The 26,687-nt window shown below is 41.5% G+C and overlaps 1 protein-coding gene across 4 annotated transcripts; it reads right to left on the bottom strand.

Moving 5' to 3' along the window:
* Positions 1–1,082: 1,082 nt before the first annotated feature.
* Positions 1,083–26,666, bottom strand: grb14 (growth factor receptor-bound protein 14). 4 transcript variants are annotated; one of them, XM_040201352.2, is made up of 15 exons: positions 26,502–26,666; positions 22,933–23,147; positions 21,678–21,804; positions 8,296–8,452; positions 7,359–7,480; positions 7,147–7,221; positions 6,890–7,027; positions 5,770–5,880; positions 5,583–5,678; positions 5,157–5,219; positions 3,685–3,801; positions 3,458–3,527; positions 3,221–3,308; positions 2,603–2,696; positions 1,083–2,442 (listed from the first exon to the last, which is right to left on the bottom strand). In XM_040201352.2, exons 2-15 carry the CDS (start codon positions 23,118–23,120, stop codon positions 2,296–2,298), a joined length of 1,593 nt encoding a protein of 530 aa, XP_040057286.1. In that variant the 5' UTR covers positions 23,121–23,147; positions 26,502–26,666; the 3' UTR covers positions 1,083–2,295. The 4 variants fall into 4 exon arrangements, with proteins under 4 accessions (XP_040057286.1, XP_040057287.1, XP_040057289.1 ...); XM_040201353.2 differs by lacking the exon at positions 26,502–26,666 and having other exon boundaries at positions 22,933–23,518; XM_040201355.2 differs by lacking the exons at positions 21,678–21,804; positions 22,933–23,147; positions 26,502–26,666 and adding exons at positions 14,182–14,269; positions 14,357–14,431.
* Positions 26,667–26,687: the final 21 nt, after the last annotated feature.

Raw genomic sequence — 26,687 nt, 5'->3', positions numbered from 1 at the left:
CGTTTTAGGCTGGATGGAGCTGGATGAATTCATTAAAGGAAGCGCAGTCTCTCCCAGCTGCCATCTCTCCCCCTGCAGCCAGACTCCGATCAATGGCAGGAATACATCCAAAACAACATTTAGCACAAGACCTCGGAAGCAGGGGTGCATTTAAGACTTCTCTGTGTGTGCACATCTCCCCTGGATGTTAGCACGGATTCCAAACGTGCTATTGAAGTAGGGGAGGGGAGGAGGTACAGGGGCAATGTGTTTGTATCACAATAGAGAAGATTGTTTAACACGAATGATCAAGACGATCACTATTTTCTTTTCTTGTTTCAATGTAAATAAAATAAAAAAATAACTTTACTTGCACCACTAATATTAAATTACATATTAACATCAGAAACAGGCAAACAGCGTTTGTTGTTGGTGGAACTGTAAAATAAGCTTGGTCCATGCAATACATAAAATATATATGCATTTGTTGGAATAATGGCTGTATTTGCTGTTATATGATCAATATTAGTGAACAACCCTGAAGTAACAACTTTAAGTCTAAGTTAATGGCTTGTATATATTATGTCATTTAAAATTGCATACTTTAAGCATAAACCTGGACGAATAGTACCATCTAGTGGTTACGAAAATAACTTAGGTAGAGCGTAAGAGTGTATGTAGACTTATACACACGCTGCACAAAGAATTCAGTAAATCATACTTGACAATGTTAGGCTCATGTGTCCAATAAGGTATGTTATATAGTGCTACTAAATGTAACTATGTGCTGGACTTCATTAGGAAAGCATGTGCAGAGAAGCATCCCACTGTGTGCTGATGAGATGCTTCAGGGGAAAGCTTCATTATCGCAAGATTTAGTGTCTGACATGGCATTTGCATCATAACCCATTTCTCATACAAAGACTAATATATAATATCATTTAGAAAGATAATTGATTGTTGCAGTCTGCCCCAGATCTGGGCTTTACAGGTAAGCTTGTGTCATTGTGCGTCGCAAACCTACAATATTGTGGCTTTAACTTAAAAGTGAGTTTAGCTTGCAGCTTATTGTTGAATGTGACAATAAATCATACAAGTCATACTTTACAAATACTTTTGTTTTTTATAAAACTACGCAGTCCATGACATTCATTGTTCAATGCACTGTTGTCCAGCTGGAAAAAAACAATAAAACAATTAAACAGAAGTTGGTAATTTCAATTATGTCACTGATTTAAAATGTAGTTTTTAGAAGCTGATGCATCACTGGCTTATTGAAAACAAACAATACCTGAAACAATATTTATCCACAGCAGTGGAAAACTGTATACCTGAATCTTTGGAAAATATAAAACTTAAATTTCAATTGAACTGAATTCATATATGACAGTCACACAGTATTTTGGATTTCCATCGTAAATGGCTACAATCTAAAATTTGTGAAATACGTATTTCACCCCCTTGCTTCAACTTATTTCATGTAATGGAAACATCTCATTTAATCACAATCGTTTACAATGAATTTACAGTGCGGGCTAGTGAGGTTGTGTGCCATTCCCCTCCAGCAGTACATTCTCTCTCCCTCCCTCTCCCTCTCTCTCCCTCTCTCTCTACAGAAGTCTCAGTCCAGCTCACAAGGCATGCAGATACTTCCTGATAGGTTGTCTAAGCACTCTGTTCTTTAAAAGAAATACCTGAATGCTTAGAAATACAATGACAATGAAATGTAAGATAGCTTAGTTTTACTAAAATTTGACATGACAGGTGTTGTGTACAACAATTCACAGAATGATATGCTTTCTAATTAAAAACGAGGACAGGTGTTTGTGTATTTAATTATTATACACACATTGCAGAAGACATTTGATTAAATTGTCTTCAGTGAAAACTGCAAGCTACTGTAGGATGTTCTCTCATCATGGTGTCATGATGTTGGAATCACGAGCCGTTTGCAGTACACGTTGAGCTCTACGATACAAAATACATAAGTCATGTTTGTCTTTGCACAATGGATTTACGGCCACGCCTGGGCACGAAGATTAACAATCAACAAACACATCATCTTTTTCAGCACGTTTTCAGTTATCATGTGGTCTATTGTCAAATTCAACTTTGTCCGAAATATAAAAATAAGGAGCAACCACACGGCAAAGTGTGAATGGGGACAATAGTGCATGATAACAGTGGTTTTAGTTAGCATGGCTGTTGAGTCAGTATATCTTTCTTCTTCAAGGCACAAGATACCAGCGAGTGTACGTCCAGAACGGCCCTGGAGTAAAGGTGCAAGTGGGCCCTCGGGGGCCTCGGGTCCCCCGTTCACAGGGTGATCCGGGCACAGTGGTGTTTGAGCTTGCAGGGCAACACCCCTCGGTTTAGCTGGTAAAACTCCACCAGCTGGATCAAGTCGGAGAACCGCGTGTGACCGTCATCCAGACTGTGGAATAACTCCCCTTCGTCATCCACCTGCGGGGCCGGATGAACACAAATGCGTGCACACCCCAAGACAAAAGGAATCACACACACACAAGAGATAGATGACTTATTAAACGTCAGGCTCAAATGTGGAAGGAGGTCGTGGATGATTAAAAAGACGTGCCGTGTCCAAACAGTGGCTTGTACTCACAGGTAAGATCTGAAAGTGTTTGATTCTCTGCATGTGGCAAAGCGACAGGACGAATGTCTTCGGGTTGCTTTGGCTGTCTCTCAGAAGAAAAACTCTGTAAACAAGAAGAAAGTTTTAACTGTTCTCACTTCAACCATTTCTGAGATGCCAGGGAAATGTGTTTGTGTATTTCTATTGTCTCTTGAAGTCCGTTAATGGGATGGCCCACTAGAGAATGTTGCTGTGAGACATACGGGCACCAGTCCAGTACTCATTGAGTTCAGTGAGAAAATGTGTCCAAACGTTTGACTGGTACTGTAAATTGAGAGGCTGTGATAATACAACATTTATTATTTACATTTAAAATACCCACTAAAACTACAAACTTTCGTTATACCCACCACACAACTGCAAAATCTGATTATTAACTGAAAATGGGACTCCTATTAGATGTGTACATGAACTTCCTCTTTTAACAGAACTACTCGTCTCGTCTCAAACAAAAAGTAATATTGCAAAAAGGCCTCACTAATGAGGATCATGCTCAAAACGCTGTAAACTCAGAGGTCCGCCTAAAACCAATAGATCTAATGAACATCGGCAGACATTCGCTCATAACGTAACCACATAAATGCTCACCCATCGATAAGACCCTGTTGAGTGATTAGACGCTGAGCCTCGTCCCGAGACAGTTTGCCGTGGAACCAGGACTGAGCCAAGTGTAGGGCTGAAGCACATAAAATATATATATTTTAAATGAACCCTTTTTCTTGTGCACATAGAGCAAAAAAACAACAACAACAAATTGTCACACACACACACACACACACACACACACACACACACACACACACACACACACACACACACACAGACCTATGCTGGACACTGAGCTCTGTGATGTGGAGGGGCTGCCATGGCTGCTCAGACGGTGGCAGCTCTTTCTCTACCGGAGAAATGAGTTACCCACAATATAAGTTGAAGTAATATTAAGTCACAGTATTACAATACACAGATGTCATGTTTGTCACAGCTCATTATTTGAAAAATGGTCACACCCATGTTTATATTTTAGAGATTTTCTAGGGGATAGCCGGACTTACCCTCCATGACAGGCCTTCCTCTACAGCCACAGACAGCGCCTCGGACGGGTTCTCAATTACCCGACTCTTTTGGCCGGAAAAGTCCATCGCAACCAGTGAATTCTCTGAGATACTTCTCTGCAATCGCAGGCATAGAATGAAATGTTATTTTTGCACCAGCTGTACTGGTCTTATTCTTCTTTAAATTATTCACCACTGACCAACAGCTACTGAAGATACTGTATGAAGATATGTAGGCTATTGTGTACTTGAAGGTACCCAAGTTTTTTTTATTTGGGTTTTATTTCGTTTGTACACTATGGAGGAGGAGTACACAGACTCTTGCTGCATCATGGCATTGTATTGCCATCTAGTGTCTGAGTAACAAGACTCCATCTTTATCACTTCCAGATGATGCAGACAGAAAACTCCATTGAAAAGGGATTAGAGCGGCTTTGAAAAGAATGACACATGGGCCCATTTTAGTCCTCTAAGCCGCCATATAGTGAGTGGCTCACTGCACACACTCAAGATTACCAAGAAGCTTTTAATATTACCGCATTTGTTCCTCTACCACCCTGCTAAGATTAGAATTTAAATGAGTGGTTAAAACAAAGTGAGCAGTGTTCATGTGAGCATAGAGGCATTCCCGTCTGTCTTATTCCCTCGGCTCCGATTTGAATGATGTAAAGACCCATCATTGTGCATATATATGTTACCTTACTGTATACGAATACAGGTTATTAATTACTTTTCAGTTATATGTAGCAGCATTCTCGAGGTTGCATGTTTAGCGAAATCTTAGTAAGTAAAGCACTGGAGATACAGAAGCCTGGAGCTGCTTTTGGCAGATTTATGTACTCCGGTGTCTTTCTAGCTAATCCTCTTGGCGAGGCTCCTGGTCACATATGACCCTCCGACAGCAGAGAAGAGTTGTAGAGTTGTTAAATCGGAGAGCAGCTGATCACTGTGTATTTTTAGAAAGCGGAGGGTTCATGAACATGTCCAAAAACCCATAAATAGAAGGTGTTCACTACCACAGAAATACCCAGAGAAGCGTCTGGGGCTATTCGGAGACACCAAACCCACATTAACACACTGAAGGTGCCTCATTTGTCCTATGCAATTACATTACTACACTGCCATGTGTTGGCCCAACACATTCTGCTCGCCGCTAAATGCTCTACCGCGTTCTCCGGCTAGTTGCTACCGGGACTGTAATTTGGTACCGCAGGTATTATTTTAAAATGGGTACATCAGAGCTTTGTGGCTGATATCAGTTGCCTGCTGGGGTGAGGAAAGTATGTGGGCTGAAACACCAACAAGGCAATCTCGAGAGGCAAGTCAAGTTAAGGCAAACTGCAGCTACAGTGTTAACTGTGTGAACTTTATCGCAATCATTTGATCTCTTGAGTACATTTTCAACGTGAGGATATAAGCGTTTAAAAAGCATTTTCAAGTGTGTTCCATGAAATAATAGACCTTCATCTTACCATTGGTGAAGCTTTTTGTTTCTGGTGTGGCTGAATGAAGTTTTGGTACAGTTCCATCCCATACTAGAAGAGATAAGAAAAGATTTCAGCATTTACAATTTTAATGTCAAATATCGATCACATCTTGACTTTAAATTTGTTCAGTATTGCTGGGAGTGTGCTGGTGAAAAGCGGCAGATACAAATAAAGCCTGTTAAGCTTGACTGTATATTATTTATAGACCAGAAGGAGTGTGACTAATGCTTGTAAGTGTATCCATCAGACATCCAGACAATGAACACATGCTGTGTCTATAAAGGCTGCGAGTGCTAATCTAGCATCACTCAGTAGTTTCCCCTGACCTCCTCCCAAAAGCTAAATCTGATTCGAGCACTGATTCAGCATTCCTCCCCTTAGACATCACCAGTTACTGATCAGTGAGCCAACCTTTAACAAGCGCATGGCTGTGATCCAGCAGGTCCTGGTCTGCTCGTCATCCGCACAAAGCAGCTTCAAGTCCCGGGCTGAACTACATTTAGTGGACTAGAGGAAGAAGTTAAAAAAAAGGAGTTCAACATGCAGACAATTGGTACTCCATTGGTGCGTTTTGGCATTTCTAGAAAGGTGACGGTACCTTGACACAGAAGCCACAATCCGTAGGCGCTCCGTGTAGCTTTTTGGCTGACAACACTGTGTAGACATCACTGTCACTGAAATCGGCGATGAACTGGAGATGTCTTGGTTCCTGTGAAACAGAGGAAGCCATTATAAAACAAAAGCAGAGGAAAGATTCAGACTTTGAATAAACATTAAATAAAAGTTCTGGGTCTGGTATTCAACACATCTGTATATCTGTGGCGTGAGGGATGAAGACACATCTAAGGTCTGTGATTGAGCGTGAGAGTTCTGCCTCTTCAACTCATGTTACGATGTGGTCACTGATACAAGGAACACGGTAACTTATTTTTTTTTTAATTAATTGAACATGGCACACGTTGTTCAATAGAAAATTGACAACTAAACAGTGAATTAATGCCACTTATATGAAACAAACCTCACTTTGTTAAATGCTTTCAGCAGAAGGAACACAATAACTGAAGGGGCTGTGATGAGACAGTATCAGCACCCATATTGTGCCAAGAAAACATTTCAAATATAGAAAAAGGCACAAAGATTACCATTGTTCTGTTTTCATGCGATGCAACGGTCCTACTTCCTTATTTAAATTGGTGGCCATTAGCGCCTGTGCTGACTGACTAGCAACGTGCCCGACCACAGATGAATGGCAAACCTGCTAGAGTAAAAAAAGTGGGCGCCGTACCAAAGCCTCCCTGCGCCCGACAACAAAAGGTCTACTGTTGTAGGAAATGAAAGCGGTTGAGAAATGGTTGTGTTGGCACACCGGGTGCCTAGGTATAGGCTTCACTTGTCAGTGGCTTTGAGAATCCTGTTTCTGCCTGGATGATATGCCAGCTGACCCAAGGGAAATCAAGCTTAACCTGTTCCTCTGCCCTCGCCATGCACGAGTGAGACATATGCAGAGGATGAACTGTTGACAGTACAGTGTGCAAACAATAGTTTTCATCATAGAAATGAATCTACAACTACAGAATTTGAATTTCAATCAAGCGTGGTGGTGGATAAATATCCAAATAAAATTGTGTGCAACACAACGGTTTCAATTGTATGCAACAGATAACCAATGTTCTTTTTATATTGCTTTAGTTTTGTCGTTTTTATTTTGTCTTACTCACCTTGGAAGTTCCCTTATTGGAAAAATAAAGTCCCGACCTACGCAGGACAAAATAAAACTTCTTCCAAGACTTCCTGCTCTGCTCTTTGGCATGGAGGTGTCCATGGATCTCTGGACAAGTGCTGGAGTTGAGAAAGGTCTGTATTGACAAGAGAAAAATGTGTCCATAGTGGTTTGTGTACAGTCGGCTCGTAAAAACCTCAGAATTGTCACTTAATAGGGAAGAGAGTGTAGTGTCAACAGAAGCAAACCCAATACCTGTATGAGCAGAGAGTGATCCACCGCCCCATTGGTTTCACTGGATATGGAGACCATGTGATCTGGGAAAAAGGCCTACCAATGTGAAAGCAACATCATTTGTTATGACGCTCTTCAGTCTCCTCAACCCACAAGGTAGTCAAAATACAGCTGGTTGGTTCAAAGAGAGAAGTTATTTGTATGAACCCACAACATAACTATCACAAACTCACCAAGGGTTTCCTGAAGAATTCATATTTTGCAAAGTTCTTCCTAAAATAGAGGCGGCATTCCGTGTCAATTGCCCAGCCTGACAGCACCTCCATAACAGACTCGTGGTCTTCAATGGTTCTCTCTAGTGAGACCAGGAGGAGAAGAAAAGAAAATCAACGACAGGTTGTATTTCACATCTCGATGGACGGAATAGAATCAACAAAAAAAAAAGACATAAAAGTATGTACGAGTAACTATTCATGATTTAAAAAGGCTCATGATAATATTGAATTAAACTGTGTATGCCTTGCCTTGTAAACCCTTTCATTTAATAAACATTTACGCGTGTGGACTTTGAGTAGTCTGCGAAAAAACAATATTACTATTTCAGCAATTTATCTGAAAAGGTCAAATTAAAAAATACATGTTTTTCACAGTAAAGGAAAACATGGCTTTGATTTAATAAAACTGAAGACTGGAACGGAACAGATGGATTAATTATGTAATGTGTGCAACAGTGGGAAAAGCAGCAGAGAATTCTAGTATGCAGGCATACTGTCGCCTAGCAATAATATATATCATACATTAATCCAAATATGTGTATTTCTCACTGTAGGCTTATATCGACCTATATTTAATGCCATTCATTCCCCAAATGCAAACCATAATGTTTTGCATTTGGGGAATCTACCGTTTGCAGTGATAGAGACACAGTCAGTACCAACATTGGCCCTCTGAACTGGTTTAGGGTTAAACAAATACAGAAGACAATTAGATTGCATAGATTGCCAAGTCAACTGTCTGCCACCTACCGCCACTCCCATCAAACAAAGCCTACCTTGCTCACAGTACTAACAGCATTACGACCACATGGTCAATACCAGTACAAAGATTCGATTTGCATGGTTTGTACATTCTTACAGAACTATTAGATGTATATGAGAAGCAACATGTTACCTATTCCCAGATGAGAGATGTGTTCAAAAAGGGTCCAGCTGTGGTCATCAATGCAGTGGTTCTTTAAGACAAACAGCTGGCATATGTCCCGGGCAGTGATGTCACTGGGAACCTCCACTGCCCTGCTGGTGTTATCCTCATTATAAACTTTGATCACCTGAAACAAAAGGAAAAGACTCAACAACACTTTTTACCCTTAAGGGACATAAGTAAACGGAGTGGTGCAAAGTATCTGACAAATGAATCAGAATGACCAGCAAACCAGTTAGGTAGAAGGTAGAGGTAGGTAAACAAAATAGAAAAGGAGCGTTGATGACACAACTAAAAAGTAGAGAATATTGTGCAAAGCATGTTCCAAGTGTAAATAATGAGTTGCTGAAGTGTATTGATATTGCAACACCACATGAAGACATAACATGTAAAAATGAATCCATCTGAAAGAGGAACTTACCCCCCTTTTTGAAGCCAAGCAGTGTTCAGAGTTTGAACAGGATCTGTAGCCTATGCATGGCCGAGTACACAACATTGCAAAAGAGAGCTTTTGTAAAAAGCATAAAAACACACGTCTGACAGCACTGCCAGCGTCAGCTGGGACGGACCGAGACTCTACCTCTATTCTCCCCTCTCCCTTTCGCTCGCTTGCCCGCTCTCACTCTGCGCTGCAGTGAGGCTGAAAGGAGGCAATTAGGCAAAACCGCCTCTTAGCACAGCGCCGTCCCACCTCCACGTACTGTATCTGTATTGCTGGGGGTGGACACCAGATCACCTGATAGCTCTCACCGCCACTCAGTGTCAGGAAGAAGGAGACCTGATCTGTGCATCAAATAAGAGTTCCTTTAGAGATGCACCGTACTAGGTTGCATTATATAACATTCCCACATCACTTTTAACATGACACAAGTCTTAAGTTGAGAAACAGAGAGCGAGAGAGCGAGAGAGAGAGAGAGAGAGATCAAGTGAGAGACAGACTAAGAATACTTGCTTGTCTGGTATTACCTCCTATAGCATCAATATATAAATGTATCTATACTTACTCCTCTTAATCACAAACTAGCTCTCATTAAACAAGGGATTACAGAGTTAGAGAGAGAGTTAGTTTTAGGATGTTGAGATCAATCTTCTCATATCAGATCAGTCTTAAATTAAACCAAAATGCCACTTACAATAAATAAGGTCTCCTGCCAGCATGGACATTAACCTAAAAGTCAGAATGACAAAATGCCACATGGAGGAAGCTAGCAAAGTCACCTATCCAATGTCTGAAAATGTCTTAGAGGAGGACAGAGAGAGCGAGAGAGACACACATACACAGAGGGACAGGGCCCCAACCCCCTCCCCATTCACACGCCCACAGCCAGCAGAAATCCAGCATAATGGCCTGTAGGAGCCCACAGGGCAATTACAAAGGTGCTGGTTAAATGTAATGCTAGTTGGGTCAACTCTGTCCAAAGTTGACATAGGCGTGTGCCGAATGGGAGGGAGCAAAGTAAAGAGCAAATGACTGTCTTTTTGTTTTTCTTTCTATGAGTGCCATTGGTAGTTGACAGCCTGCCAGCTTGATTCCTTTTGTGGAGAGAAAAGAGGTCAGACCTCTCAGGGCTGAAGTTTGAGTCCTCAAGGAGCCATCAGCAAATGAGAGCCTTGAGCCATGACATCATCTCTCAGTGTAAACCATTTAGTGTTTAATCAGCCCACTGGGAGCCTGACAAGACAAATATCTTTGCTTGTGGATTTTTTTAATAAGACATTAGGGCGATTAGGCCGGCAGGCCCCATTTTAACAGATTTAACGCTGTAGGTTAATTATTCAAAAAGTACAAAACCATATTTATTTAGAATAAACCAACCACCGCGTAACAAAAAGGTAGGAATTTGCTGCACTGCTGGTCATAACTGCATCGAGCATGGACTCTTGTTCAGCTGCTGCGAGGAAGTGGCTTCCTGAGAGTTGGCCAAATCAAATCATTCAGGCATCACATTTCACCGGGGACAGGGTCGGGTTTGTCAGAGGGCGAGGAAACCGTTCTTGGGGCATTAGCATTGCAGATGTACTCCATGTTTGCACAGAGCAACTGAAAGGTGTTTGGGTGAAACATCTAGATGGATGCATCAACAATGTATGAAAATAAATTATATGATTCTACTCCATCACAGAGACCAGTGGTTTTCAAATGGGGGAACATAAAGGCCCTCAGGGGGGTGTGTGAAATTTTTGGAAAGATTTATTAGAAATTAGCATCCATTTGCAAACTTTAGTCAGTATTCAGAAAAATGTCTCTTAATGGGATTTACGTCCATAAGTGGCAACCCACTCAAGGCTTCGTGCCTTTTTAAATCACATTTAGTAATAAATTAGACACTGACAGCCCACTGCTTTCGAATATATATATATTTTTCCAACCAAAAATGGTTAAGGGGTTCTTGGCTGAAAATAAGTCTCACAGGGGAGAGAGAGAACTTCACTGAAAAAAGGTTGAGACCCACTGACAGACTATCCTGTAAAACAGCTATGACCCTGTTGCCACAAGATGGTGAGACAGGGAGTCAACACCAGGTTGCATAGCAAGATTTGGGGTTGTAAAGTTTTGTAAAGACCTATGACAGCTCTGAAGTAGTCAGGAAAGCACGAATCACTCGCAGAAATGCGTGTGGGTTCTCTGGCCTGCTGAGACAAACATTTGTAGTTGTGTTGCAGTCATCCAACACATCGACAGTAAAACACACCATGCCAGCATCACGCTGTGCAGTTGCGTCTCTGCAGCAGACCTTCGAGGACTTTTAGAGGGGGGTAATAAACTTGCAGTCTGCTACATTCCCAATCATAAAGCATTGTCTGGTTTTTGCTTCCTTTGTACACAAGAGAACCCATTTACACGATTAACGTAAATTACGTGAAATAATAAAAAAAAAAAGATGGAGTATCTTAAGGGCATCGTGATTATGATGAAGGTGGAAGAGTGTTCTTGTAACAATATCTATGAAAAAAAACCTCTTCAGATTGATTTCTTTTTGGGAATGCGTTATGACCATGATACTGAAACACACAGGAAGAGCAGTTCCTGCGGCTGTCTCCATGGTTACAGTGATAGTATTATTTATTTCCTTTTTTACATAATTATCACAATTTATTTGATGTCAGATAGTGGGTGTTTGGCCTCAGGCAACAAAATGGTGCTCACTTGGTTTGGCATCATACGCGTTTAAAATATAGGACTTAAAAAGGTGGTTCTGCTGCGCAGGTTACTTTGACTCACTAATTAACGGAGCAGATTCCCGAGGAACACAAATATGTTGTTGGTTGTTTCCAAACATAGAAAATATGCCAAATGACAACATCAGATGAAATGCGCACATATGCTGTTAATATTAACAGATAGGTCTGCTCATTTAATTGCATAACTCAAACTGTAATTACTTCTATGTCCTTAAACAACTTACTGTATCGTTATGCATTATTTTTTCATACATAACATTGAGTTGAAGGTGCTGTTAATCATTGGTTAAGAGTTTCTAATGAATGGCTAGGCAAGGTAGCATGCTGTGTACTTGGCAGCTGTTTTTATCGGTGAACACAGAGCTGCATTCATCAGCAAGTAACCCTGATCCATAGGTAAACATGCCTTCACCTGAAAGCATTCATGCACGCCTACGTCAAGTCAATCAAGTACACCGTTTATGTTGCAACATCACTGTTAAGATCATTCTTCCTCATTTTAAAAGGGAAAAAGAGCAAACCGGTTTCCGCTGTTCCAACTAACACATACACAAGCAAAGTCTTGGTTGCAGCCAGGCCAAAATGAAAGGTCACTTTTGAAATATGTAGAATTAGCTAAATCGAAACATTCAAAAATGTGCTCCAACTCAAAAAGGCACATCTGCAGTCTAGATTCTAAAACTGGTTGGTGACAACTAACGTGGAAACAAACTAGTGAATCTGCCCATTATTCAGACCTACTGTAGTTGCCATTTAGATCCCAAACAAATGGAAAGGGCCACCGATGCACCACAGGTTCGTGCACGGATACGCTTTGTCGGCTTTCCATTTTGTTTTACATTTATCGGACAACAAAACAAGCAAACAAAAGAAGATGCTTTTCGCTGCCTCTGCTGAGCTTGGTAAAAATAAAAAAAAATAAAAAATATGGTCCATGACCTGGCTTCTCCCATAAACAACCTCCAGGTGATCACAGTATTACCCAAATAATTAGCATACAAACTAAACAAAACTATGCATACCTAAAAATAAGTAAACTGCTTATTTAAAACAGAAATAACTTGTATTCTATCCTATAATCTAACCTAAAACATTAAACAGTACCACCTATGAATAAATAACTAAATACTGACAGCAAATAAATTGCACACCTGCCCCCCAACTTGGCCAATGATGCAGCCCTCCACCAAATAAAAAAAGAATGAGGCAAACAAGCCGATCAAACGCAAAAAACACAACGTTCTTAATTTAAACGTTAAGTTTATAAATTATAGAAACATGACCAAGATATATTTATATATAACAATGACATTTTTCAAAATGATCACAGAGGGTCGAGGGTCGAGATTGTGTTAGTCAGGAGCCAACGGGTGGTGACGGGCGGAGCAGAGGGCGAAGTAAAAGAACATTTCGTGCTTTGTTAAAAAAAAAACTTTCAATGAAAAGTACCGTCCAAAAAAAAAGCAGAATGAATCCAGACGTGGACTACGCAGCGCTTTATATAGTCTTGTTGAACATAAACTCTTCTATTAGACCTTCTTATCTCAAGGACGGGACACTGAGACATTTTTGCAATTGGGCTGCTCTGCTTTCACCTTGAACTGCACTCTCACAGCTGCAGCTCTATCGCGTAGCGCTGGTGGGGCGGTGGCCTCCAGCCCCGTCTATCTTAAAAACCATTAAGAAATATCCTCACGGTTTGATCCTCCTTTATGACTTTCTCTGTAGGGGGCAAAACAGGTCATATTTACACCTATTGCGCGTGGCCCCCAAGTATTAGCTAGAGACAGGTTCTCTAGACGGCCAACGAGAAAGACCAATTGGGGGAAAAACTAGGTAATAAAAAAATTGCACCAATGAGTTGAATAATTGCAACAGCAGACAAAATGTTATCGGGCCACACAGGTAGTAGCAGGTTTTTAATGACTTATGAGGTCTTCTCCAAAAAAATAAATTCAAATGATTTGACAGAGAGGTAGAACGTTATAAACACTTGAGAAAGCTTGATGGATAAGACACATGCACTAACAGAATTGCAGCTGTGCCCCCTTATGAAATACTTTTTATCTTAGAGTTCACAAGCTGGTGCAGTATCTGTCCTGATGGTACACACTTCCTTGGTGATTTCAGATCGACAGATTCCATGTCATCAAGTAATCATCAAGTAGTAACAAACAAAATCAACGTCATAATATGGAAGCCGATAATCTATAAATCCATAAGGAATAAAGGAGCAGTTTTTAAGGGGGCAGGCAGGAGCTTAGTTACAATAGTGTCAGAAAGTCCTCATGATGCAACAAATTTAAAAAAGCTCGGAAAATCAATATTCAGACTTTATGTGTGGGCTTGCTTTGTTCAGCATTCACATTTTAGTATATTTGCAGGGTCCAGAGAAACTGCTACTCTCCAACTCAAAGATGGCACTAATGTAATTTTAGAACAACCCTTTGTGTGAATACCGGACTAAGTATCAACAGCACAGAGAAATGATTGTCAATTTAGCCTATTTATGAAGACAAACCCTTGTGGCACATGTTCAGAGCCCTTTTAGAGGGCTCACATGATGTTGGATTTAGCACTATCCTCAAACGTTAACAAAAAGCAGCTCTTCACTAACAGAGGCATGATGTGAAGAGATAATAATAGGAGAGGAGATCCATGCAAGATGCCTACCCGCTTCTGCAGACAAAGTGGCGTGATGGCGGGCAAGGTGACTCTTCTCGCATGGAAATTCATGCTTCTGCCCAAGGTGCACAATTAACTATGAAATAGGTACATAGTAATTAAAAAATAAGGATAACAAATTGTAGCTGTAACGACAAATAATTAAATATTATACTGCACTTACTATGCTATATAGTTACCCTTTTGGAAGCTATAGAGAAACTGTTAGGACGACATCCTTCACTATCAAAGTGTGAGAAAGTCAGTCAAGTCGCCTCCCAGCAACACAAACTCCTCCTTTGTCCTTGGGATTGTAAAGGCTTTTTCCCTTTCTCTCTTTTTAGAAAGGCAGTTCCAATAAACAAGATGGGGCGGGAAAAAAGGAAAAGAGGATTTTGTCATGAGTTACAAAGCTACTGTAAAATCCTTGGGATCAAAGTAATAAATTCTGCCCGGCAATAATGTAACAAAACACAGCAAATAAACTGATGATGTCCCAGAAAGTCAATGTGTTTCTTACTTTGTAGCTTTGTAGATACTATACAGCTATTTTGAATCTCCAAAGTAAATTACATTTCATAAACCAACATGTATGTGTTTTTATGAATATTTTGTATTGTATAATCTATTAAGCAAGAAAATTGGGACAAAAGTGATCACTAAAGAGACCAGAGTTTACTAAGAGTTTAGTTCATTAGACTCTGAATAGTGTACTGGGGAAGCCTAAAGAAAGTAAGGTCTTTAGATGACAGTTTGCCTCTTACTGCAAACACATTACGACTGAGCGGTTAGATATAGCCTGGGATTATCTGCTTATTGTCTATTACTAATTACTTTCAACAAGGTTCTAGATACACTATAGTGGTTTTATATTCATTCATATTCAGACAGTACTTCAGCACTACTGTATGTAATGTGATCATGCCATTGGAGTCCTTTAAGAGAGAGAGAGAGGGAGAATTAGAGGTCCAAAATGGCCCACAGCCTCATAATCACAGTCCACATCTGTTTTACCGTAAGACTATACAAAGAGGCCTTGTAAATAAGAGTGTGCCATCTTTACAAGACACTCGCATTTTCAAGCCTCAATCTTAACCAAATAAGACACATTCTAAAAAAGGTTAACAGGTATACATGAGATAAAATATATTTTGGAATTATTTACCTCTAGTTTAAGAAAAGAAACATATATATAATATATATGTATATATACACATATATATTATATACACACACAGACTGGAAAAGAAGAACCTCCCACAACAGGCTTCATCTTTATCTGGAAACACAGCACACTGGCTTGTGAGAGCGCAGACAAGCAGACGCTGCTAGTTATCACACAGCTAAAATGAATTGGAATTAATGGAGCCAGAATGATAACAGAGTCTCCACAACTCCCATAACAAAGCCAGCTCCAGACACATCGTCCTTGACCACAGTTGATTCAATGAAGACCCTTCGCAGGCCCTGTAAAAGTGACAGGAGTGCAACCAGAGCAGCACTGGTGCATACGTGTAGGTGTGTAGTGTCCCAATAGCAATAGCAGCTATCAATCCACACGTGAAACAACAAACACGTCGCTTCCAAAGGACTGACTTTAAGTTCATCTCTCTGTGTTACTGCTGTGCTCTTGCACACGGTGTAAATGGGAGTCGAGAAATGTTGTTGGACCTCTAGTCCACTTGTGTTCAGGACAATTCAGGAACTAAAAGTTAAAAGCACATTAAAAAAAAGAAAAATCCTCAAAAGAATGTCTGAGTTCCATGGGACTGACAACCACTGGGAGAATCGTCTGCAAAGGGGGTGAGAAGTTGGACGTAATGCAAGTAGACGTTGTTACAAACGGCAGCCAGGCAAGTATTCACAAGTATTGTTGTGTACTCAACTCAAACCGCTGTCACCCTAACAGGTGCTTGAGGTGGGCTGTGACCTACACAGTTAGCTATGCAAACATTTAAAAGTGTGAACAAAAAGACATCCCTCACCTCACTGAGCGTCTATTCATATCAGACTACTCTCACAGTTCGAGCCCTGCTTGTTGGTGTTTACACAAGACTTGTGTCTGCAGCCGTCATTCCACATATCGCATTTATACCACAAGTCGTTTTACCTCATTTGATGTCAATGGTGTATGTAAGAACAAATAGAGCAAATATAAGGTCTCTTCAATTATGTAACATGAAATCCTTTCAATAGTCCTGGTGATGCTATCGTTATGAAAACCTCTCTCAACTATTTAAATATGTATCAAAACAGAGTATCTCAGAAAGGTTAACACATAGAAACATTTCAGACCACCAATAAATATAACTTCAAGTCTCTCAAGTGTAAGGGTTAAGACAGACAGAGACATGTGCCTCTAGCATCAGGTGACTTCATATATATATATACACAGTGCATCTGGAAAGTATTCACAGCGCCTCACTTTTTCCACATTTTGTTATGTTACAGCCTTATTCCAAAATGTATCAAATTCATTATTTTCCTCAACATTCTACACACAACAACCCATAATGACAAAGTGAAAACTGGTTTTTGCAAATCTGTTAAAAATAAAGAACGAAAACATAACATGTACATAAGTATTCACAGCCTTTGCTCAATACTTTGTTGAAGCACCTTTGGCAGCAATTACAGCCTCAAGTCTTCTTAGGTATGATTCCACAAACGTGGCACGCCTATTTCTGGGCAGTTTCTCCCATTCTTCTTTGCAGAACCTCTCAAGTTCCATCAGGTTGGATGGGGAGCGTCTGTGCCATTTTCAGATCTCTCCAGAGATGTTCAATCGGGTTCAAGTCAGGGCTCCGCCTGGGCCACTCAAGGACATTCACAGAGTTGTCCCGAAGCCACTCCTTTGTTATCTTGGCGTGTGCTTCGGGTCGTTGTCCTGTTGGAAGATGAACCGTCGGCCCAGTCTGAGGTCCACAGCGCTTTGGAGCATGTTTTCATCGAGGATGTCTCTGTACATTGCTGCATTCATCTTTCCCTCAATCCTGACTAGTCTCCCAGTTCCTCCCGCTGAAAAACATTCCCACAGCATGATGCTGCCACCACCATGCTTCACTGTAGGGATGGTATTGGCCAGGTGATGAGCAGTGCCTGGTTTCCGCCAGACATGACGCTTGGCATTCAGGCCAAAGAGTTCAATCTTTGTTTCATCAGACCAGAGAATTTTGTTTCTCATGGTCTGAGAGTCCTTCAGGCGGGCCGTCATGTGCTTTTTACTGAGGAGTGGCTTCCGTCTGGCTACCCTACCAAACAGGCCTTATTTGTGGAGTGCTGCAGAGATGGTTGTCCTTCTGGAAGGTTCTCCTCTCTTCATAGAACAACGCTGGAGCTCTGTCAGAGTGACCATCGGGTTCCTGGTCACCTCCCTGACTAAGGCCCTTCTCCCCCGATCGCTCAGTGTGGCTGGGGGGCCAACTCTAGGAAGAGTCCTGGTGGTTCCAAACTTCTTCCATTTCCGGATGATGGAGGCCACTGTGCTCATGCTGCAGAAATCTTTCTGTACCCTTCGCCAGATCTGTGCCTCGGAGGTCTACAGATAATTCCTTGGACTTCATTGCTTGGTTTATGCTCTGATATGCACTGTCAACTGTGATACCTTATATAGACAGGTGTGTGCCTTTCTCAATCATGTCCGATCAACTGAATTTAGCACAAGTGGACTCCAAGTTGTAGAAACATCTCAAGGATGATCAGTGGAAACAGGATGCACCTGAGCTAAATTTTGAGTGTCATGGTAAAGTCTGTGAATACTTATGTACATGTTATGTTTTCGTTCTTTATTTTTAACAGATTTGCAAAAATTTGCAAAAGACAGTTTTCACTTTGTCATTATGGGTTGTTGTGTGTAGAATGTTGAGGAAAATAATATATTTAATCCATTTTGGAATAAGGCTGTAACATAACAAAATGTGGAAAAAGTGAGGCACTGTGAATACTTTCCGGATCCATTGTATATTTAAAAAAACACATACTCTCTGTTAAGGACAAGGAAGGCGAGCTTTGTTCAGAGATATCAGCACGACTCCCAATTCTTACCCCGGATACCCGCGTCAAACCATTACGCTGTTCTTTTCATGTTCAATGACATACTTAATGTTGATAGAGTTTGTGAGTTCACATGACACATACGGTAAGGAGGCTTTTTGACAAATGATTAAGTAGCTGAATGGAGAGGACATGAATGCATTTTTAAAAAAATTAGGTGTGAGCCTGAGGAGCCGATTACATCGGCTGTAGAGCAGTGGCTGAAACTCGGAGTGAAGAATGTGGACATGGTGCATGTTGCATCTGAAATAACATCTCTCTATAGGGCCAGGCATTTCCTCTGAGTCATATGGCTGAAGTGAAAACTCAACACCGTCTGGGAGCTGACGGCCCGGGCGCTTCTGGTTTCTGGTATGAGCCCAAGCATGACTGCCCACTATATTCCTGGAGAGTGCAGCCTTTGCCAGATACTTCTTCAAAAACTGTTGATTTTAAAATTAGATCACGAATATTTGCCATTTCTTCCATGATGTTTTACTGAAAGCCAGCTTCACTTGCCGTAATCAATAATACCAACATCAAACTATCTTCAAAAAGTAGCATGTCGCACAATGTATTTACAGAATCATCAAGTCACGCTTAGTTGTGCGTATTAGTGAGTGCAGCGGCATTGTGATGTGGCTTAGCAAATAGACTGTCTCTAACAGTGGTGCTCAGAAATGGCAGTTCCTTAACAGTGAAGTGGATTCAATGCCTGTGTAATACAAAGCCAATTTTTAAAAGTTTACAAAGAATGACACGCAGCCGCTGACAGCAACCGCTTGCTGCTCTGTCTTGAGGTTGGATTCACAAAAGATTTGCACTGAATGTTTGGACGAAAGCAAAAACATGAGGTTTGTGTAGCCGAATGTAATTTGCACAGTTTTTTGTGTCTGATTGCAATCAGTTAAGCGGCGTAGTATAAATGTTGCATTTGTGCCATGAGCATGATAAGATACAAGAACAATGGCAGAGAAAAATTAAATATATCATTTTAGGTCCTGAGGGACGAGGTGCAAGGACATTTAACACTTTAGGCAACCAACCAAATGTAAGAGAGAGAAAGTGAATTTCGGATTTCATTCAAAATCTGTCAGTAAAAAGCTTCTTTTTTTTTAGTAACCACCAACTCTTTAGATACGTGCAATGGCAGACGTTGTGTTTCAACCTTACACTGTTTATTTTTTGTCCTATTTGTGCAATTCTTTTGTGAATCTGCCCTGGAATGGTTGGAGATGCCACATCAACAAACACCAGTACCACTTTTCTACAGCAGCTTGCTCATTTTATAATCCAAGGCTGGCAATCCAAGTTCAGGGAAAATTTGAATTCAAAAAGAGCCGCTGGGAAGCTAAATGAATAAGAGAGAGTGAAGTTTGGAGCGGGTGAGGGGATCAGTGCTGCACAATTGGAACAATGATGTCATTGGTTCCTTGAGTGCTACTGAAACAAGGTCATAACCTCTGTGACATGAGGATTGTGACACAAAACCAGCTGTTCGCTCTGACATACTGCCTTTGTCCTTCCGGCGCCGCTGTTTAAAAAGACTCAGTGAGAGGCTGTCAGGCCACTGAAGGGACGGCGCAGGCCTCATCAGCGAGATGCATAAGGAGTACTTCCAGATTTGCTAACAAAGAAGCCACATTGTTGCAGAGTGATGTCATCAGGGTGTCATATTTCTCCGTCACTGGGAGACTTGAGGATAATTCTCTCATTTATCAAAGAAGATGCCAAATCCGTGCAAATGACTGAGCTTCACAATAGGATCACCAATAGTGGGGTGAGCGCACCGGATAATTGGCAATCACTCATCTTCTGACGAGCAACATCGACTTGAGTGAGTGTGGAATTGAGTGGAAGGGCTCGCGATGCCAACCACACATTTACTACCATTACAATGAAAAGCAGAACTTCCCATATAGATTTCTTCTTTTTCCATTGTGATTAAAGCAACACGTGAGCACAGATCATTATCATTCTCAACACTGCTGATGGTTCTTTGTGACCAATGAGCACTTTAACTTCAAGCTTTCCTATGAGTCATTGCTTTGAGTGCCCCCCCGCCCCGCTGCAACACATTACTACACACATTTAAAAAGACACACACAGCACAAAGTTACTGACAAACTTGAAATCAACTTCAGCATACACTAAAGGGATCCTCATCCAGGAAATATCTAGTGGTTGACAGTTAGACAGACTCATTTAACAGCACTGGAAAATGTATAGGCAAAATCCATCTAGCAAGCCGGGCTCTTTTGAAGCAGACCCATAATTGTCAGCTTTCAAACATAATGAATGTGCTCTCTTTTTAGAATTTGGCAGTGAGTTCTGTATAAACGTGCAATCAGCAACAGATCAAAGTCGTATTAGGTAATATTTAGCTTTGCAGGATAATACATTTTCTTCTGACTTGCTCTTAATAGTAGTCATACGATGTTGGAATTTAAAGGGACAGTAATAAAAGGCATATGCGGGACCCGCTGTTCTGATAAAAGGTAGCAAACTTTCTACTATTTATCATGTGTATTGCAGTGTGTTCATGGCAGTCAACATAAGTTTCCAATTTATTATATTTCAAGAAATCAATATATTGCTTTACTTTACAGTATTGCAATACATCATGTTTATTTAATGTATATAAGGATGGCGACACTTGACAGATTACTGTCAACACAGTCATATTAATCAACACATCCACTCTTTGGGTAAGAGGATTGGGTAATTCAGGATGATGATTGGTTTTGTGAAGTACACACACTCCTTTACAGGGTTCACATTATAAACTGAGTGATCTAACAATAAAAACTGCTGGCATTGTTCGCTAGTCACAGAAGATTTTCAACTATTTGTGTGAAATCAAAGACCCAACTATTCATTTCGTGTTATCTTTGTCAACCCTGGTGTAACGGCGAGAGCAGGCGTCAGCGACTAAGAGGTGTGGAGCGCAGTGAATGAAGATCTGCATTGGAGTCAAAGCTTTGCCTGTGTCAGCAGGTACTCCCCCACAACCATTGCATTGCAAATCAAACTCCTTGAGCTGAAACAAAGGCAGCATGAACTGAGTGGCTGTTGGGCAATAAGCCAGCTATTTTCTGTGTAGAACAAACAGTTATAATCACATTTCAGATGCACTGTCTACGGTTGGTGTCATACATCACATGTATTGCCTGTTTTTATGGCCACAGTGTGCAGCTACAAACCACGGCTCTCAAACATTGCATGTTTGCTCAATTTTACCTTTTCACTTGTATGTCTTCAATTCAATCAGTTTACTTAAACCATGTGGCCTGAAGTTTCAGATAAATCACAAGCTGAACAGACCTGCTATGTTTTTTCTGGCATTTAAATTAAAGTTAGCAAAGCATAACTATACCGCTTGAGATAGGGCATCCAAAAATGTGACAGTTTTGGTAAATAAAATGCCTCTTTGAGTCACAAACAGCCTCAATTGCTATAAATGGAACACTCACCTGAGTTGCACTACTTTTGGTCCATGGTAATAAACATTCAGACACGTGGGGGGAGAGGGTTGACGGGATAAGCTCAGGGAGAGGGTTGGGAACGGAAGCAAATGACTCCTCTCCCTCTTGAGGGCTCCTGAAGGATCCCCAAAAAAAAAAAAGGAGTCAAAAGGACAAAGAAGATGCTGCATAAAATGTGGCAAGTATTGTTCACAGCTTATTTCAAAATACAGGCGATTCCATAGTTTTTTAGAAAGTGCCAAGTAAGTCATACTGATCATTGAGTTGTGTAAAATTGAGGCACGCATTTGCAATAGTCAGTCCGTCCGGACTGTAAAGTCATTATGGTGCATTAGACTTCATGCTTGACTGATTTTGCAACCAGTGGCTCAGAGAGCTGTTACAACATATCGCTGGCTTCTCTGTTGCACACGTCCCACGTAGATGAATGCGGAGAATAAATGAAGCAGCTGATACACACACATACACACACACACACACAAGAACGTCTCGGCATTGACTCCTCCTGCTCTCAACTACCGACACGCCTCACCAATAGTCAGGCTTTTGATAAGATAAAGCTCCTTAAGGCCCCTGATGTAGCAAATAGCAGCCACGGAAGAAAAGTGCTCAAACTGGCTGCTAGAGGAAAGTAAGCCATATTACAATGAAAAGGAAAATCAAGAAATACTTTCCACTGATATTAAGACAAAAAAGTAAGGAGAATAGTTTTCCACTCATGAAAGGAAAATTGTGTTCCTTAATCTTAAAATAAGCCTTGGTCTAACATCTGAATCAATCGGAAAAGGTCACCTACAATACCAAATTCAATTGTCATTACGATAAGATAAAACCGTTAGTTAGCTTTCAGCACAAGGCCTCGGTTTCTAAATGGCTGATATCTGACTGACACTTTCTCTCCTGCTCTGTAAATCTAAGTTACTGAGTTACTAATTATCTACCACAAACTAACAGGTGCTTGATTTGATTCCAGGTCTTTAACTGCGCTGTTGAAATAAAACATTACACTCCATTGGCAGCTGCGTTTGGCTCAAGCTTATTGTGTTTACAGGTACAAAGTCTACCCTACAGCTTTCCAACATACGCTTGTGTCTCATTCCTGCAAATACAAAGAGTGTACTATTCCTCTGCGGGGCCGCTAACGCTGTTAAGTGACAACGTAACAGTACTTTTAGTTTTAGCGCAACAGAATACATTTTTAAGTGAGTCATACATGGCATGCGCAAAGAGGAATGAGTCGAACCTGTTCCCCTTGCTGATCGCAGTCCGGATCTTCTGGGCATTTGGTTTTGGTGAAAGAGCTCTCGAAGGGATGAGGGATGGGCTGGGAAAGCCACTCGCATTATCCTTACCACTCCGAAAAATCTCTGCTTTCTCTCTGAGGCTTCCAGAAGTGTGTATTCCGTCCAGTGCGTTATTCATATCACTCATGTGGGCCGGCTAAATCCCAGACATCATCTGCAGCAGAGAGAAGAGACGAGCCGTTAGACTGGAGCGTGCAGAGCAGTTAGACCGAGCTGTGCTGGCCGGGCTCCTCTGCTTATGGCTCAGTAGAGCACACACACACACACACACACACACACACACACACACACACACACTCAGTCTCTCCGGCTCATCTGCTGCCCACGAGGCTGGCCCAGTGGGGCAAAAGGATCCCTCCTACCCAAACATGATCCACCACAATAAAGATATTTTTAACACAATGACTCCCAAAACCGCCGTGCCTGCCCTGAAACCCTGGTGTGCAAATAAATCTAAGTCTAATTTCCCTTCTATCTTTTGTTAATATTCATGCTTTCATTTCCCAACCTTTGTTTGTTACCTCTGCAAGCTGGAAGTAGCAAATGTTGATACAAAGCACACAAACACAAAAGGGGGTGTCTTTAGCTCCACCAGTAATATAAAACTTTTGTCATGGAGTTTGCACTTTAAACTGTGCATTGTAGAACACATGTGGTTGTGCGGAGTAGCCAGCAGAGCGGATTGGTTGTGTTGTGGGCTGTGTCATGCAGTGACAGGCTCCATGTGGGGGAAGGTTGGGATGATAACATCTTTCTGAAAGGTAATGTGTAACAGGGTCTAAGGGAGGGAGGGAGGACCGGCTACTGGAGATACACACCAGCAGGCAGCAGGGGGTTAAAGCAGAAGGCAAGGCTAACTTGATTATACTTTGGTAAATACTGTTTGAAGCAGTGTTTGAAGTGGTTTTTACCTTCAGAATTAATAAATAAGGAAACAGTAAGTATGTTCTGCATCTACATCTGATGAATTTCATCCTCCTGAATACGTATCTTGAGTGTGGTTAGCTGTATTCTCAAAAGGAAAACAAATTAACTGGTAAATTGCTAGACTGATACAAGGACACGAAACCCCAGGCAGCATGAGAGGGGCCAGAAATAACCCATAGCATGGAACACATTCTTTTGGTATCAGTCAATGCAAATGCTAATTACATTGGTGTACGATAAACGCCAAATCTATTTCAGGAACTTAATAATAGGGTTTCAAGGAACTGTCAAGACAGTTTTGAAAAAAAAAAGTTTGCACAAAGAGGTACTGCTTAGAAAAAACCTGACCCACTTACTGACAAACACAAACGTTTACTTGTTGTAGTGGTTTTACGGCATTAGTTACTACATTCCCTTTTATTAATGTCCTTTTCCACACACCATCATTTACTTATTTTGGTGTTTAATGCATTTCGGTTTTGGTTTTCTTCTTTCGATATGTTCATTTTTTGGTAAAAAACTTATGCAATCATCATTAAGTCAAAGCAGTTTGTACTTTGTTCCACAGATTGTGTGTGGATTCTTTTTTTAGGGGGGGGGAAATTCCACCCTGTTTGACATAGAATGACAGGTGAAGGGTTGGCCTCTGTGTATTTTTGGTTAGTTCCAAACATGACATCATTGACAGACCAATTGCTCTGATCAGCTCTGCGGTCGGTGCCGCAGCACCAAGAGGAACCTCGCTTCGTCAGCCGCCCCGCCAGAGTGCTGATTGTCTGGTTTGCAAGGTGTTTACAGTAAGGACAGCATACCATATTGCTCTGAAATACGGTTTAGATTTATTGTTTTAAAGACAAGAAATGTAGGGCAGCAACTCATCCATGCCTAATCACTCGTGTGCGGTCTTGAAGGACGCCCCTGAGCATGGACAAGGAGCTGGTGGAAACTGGATATTCCACCTTGTTAATCATAATGGTGGCGAACAACCTGAGGGTTTATGGGTGTGTCCCTATCACTGCTGCAACAAGTAAGACCTTTGTTTCAGCTAAAGAGGTGAGATGCGAGGAACATGAACCACTTTGCCTGCCAAAGCCCAAGTTATGGCAGACGTTGCATAACCGGCCTCCACCACACGAACAGTGTAAATCTCCAGAGTGCTCCAGAGACACCATCTATCTCCCTCGGAATCTACCTTTGTCAACTGTTGGACTCCTCTACGTCTATGGACGTTATGGGTGATAGGAATGGTTGAAATGTCGACACTGTCTCGGTGGCTTTGAGAGTGAAATATCGGTTGCCATGGTTCCGGGAGTCAATCTTGAGCTGTAAAATTCAGACATAATTGTCCACAAACACCATGAGCTCAAGTCAAGCTCCAGCTGTCCCGCCCGACTCCATGCACCCTGTCCATCTAGTGAAATGGAAAGGTTACTACATTTGCACGGTTGGCTTATGTGGAATGCAACGGAGTGATGCATGGCAGCTGTTGGAAACTGCAGAGACGGTGGTTGGATTAACACTTGCGCTGCAGCAGCTTCTTTGCTGACAAAAGCCACAGTAGCCCATTCATAATGTGAGACAGCAATGGTCGTGTCACTTCTCACCGCGGCCATTATTACAGTGCGTGAGGAATTGCTGCCATTTCTCATTTGAATTCATTGCATCATTTCTGACTAATTGTAAAAGTTGTGGAGGAGTCAATGCAATACAGGGTTTTTTTGTTTTATTTCTCCCTTCCTGTTTGGAGAAGAGTAGTTGTTTTGAAGTGGGGGGGCCCATTGGGGACACGACCTCTTATATAAAAGCCCAACAATTCTCTTTCTAATGACGTATCCCGCCGAAGGGCACGATGCCCTCCGGTCACGGACTTGCTGGAGGAACACGGGAAACGCTGCTGGAACGAGGTCAAGTCAATGCCATTCAAATACCTTTTTTTTCGTCTTTGCAACTGGCGGCGGATACCATTTTACAAGTAGGCTACGGGGTGAATAAATTGTGCACGCAGAGAAGGTGAATGGGCGTTCTATTATGAACACTGGCGGTGTCGAATTCAACACTTAGGTCGACGCTATTACAGTGTGATATGTTGCGAGCATGCGGTATTTAATATGAATAATGGAGGACGGTTGGACAATGCTGAAATTCAATTAGTTTTAGATTTATGAATCTATGTTATACATCGGGGGAAATGTGCATGGGGGGGAAAGGGAGGACGTGATAACAACTATTTGCTTATCGTTGCTTGGTTTGAGGAATGTTAAAAGTCGGGGAACGCGACGTTGTTTCCTACAGTCGCGGTGCCTAATTATTTCCAACGCATTACATTCGGTGAGATTCTTCAGAAGTGACTCATTTACGTAACACGATAATATTGTTGAGGCGGAGGTAAACATACTAAACTACAACGGAAAAATAAGCCGAAATGACATGGAGCTAAAGGAATGCGTCGCAGTCCTTCCTGCTCCCTCTGCACGAGCTCGAACCGACTAATTAACGTCACGGACTCAACGTTACAAGTTCTCAAACGTGGCCGTTTCATTTTTTTATTTTTTATAAATGTATTTTTCAAAGCGGCTCTTACCTTGTGCCCCTTAAAACTTTTAGTTCCCAATTGAAACCTTGCAAGCTGGTGCTCATTCACATAGTTGCTCCCGTGTGCGTTGAATCGCACCGTTCGCACGTGCAGCACAGGTGCGCTTACTGCAACGTGCCCTACGTCACACGCACCGTAAGCACGTTTTACCTGTTGCGAATAACAGGGGGGTGT

Source organism: Gasterosteus aculeatus, chromosome 16 (genome assembly GCF_964276395.1).
Source record: "Gasterosteus aculeatus chromosome 16, fGasAcu3.hap1.1, whole genome shotgun sequence".
Classification (NCBI taxonomy): domain Eukaryota; kingdom Metazoa; phylum Chordata; class Actinopteri; order Perciformes; family Gasterosteidae; genus Gasterosteus; species Gasterosteus aculeatus.
This window is presented reverse-complemented; position numbering and strand designations above follow the sequence as displayed.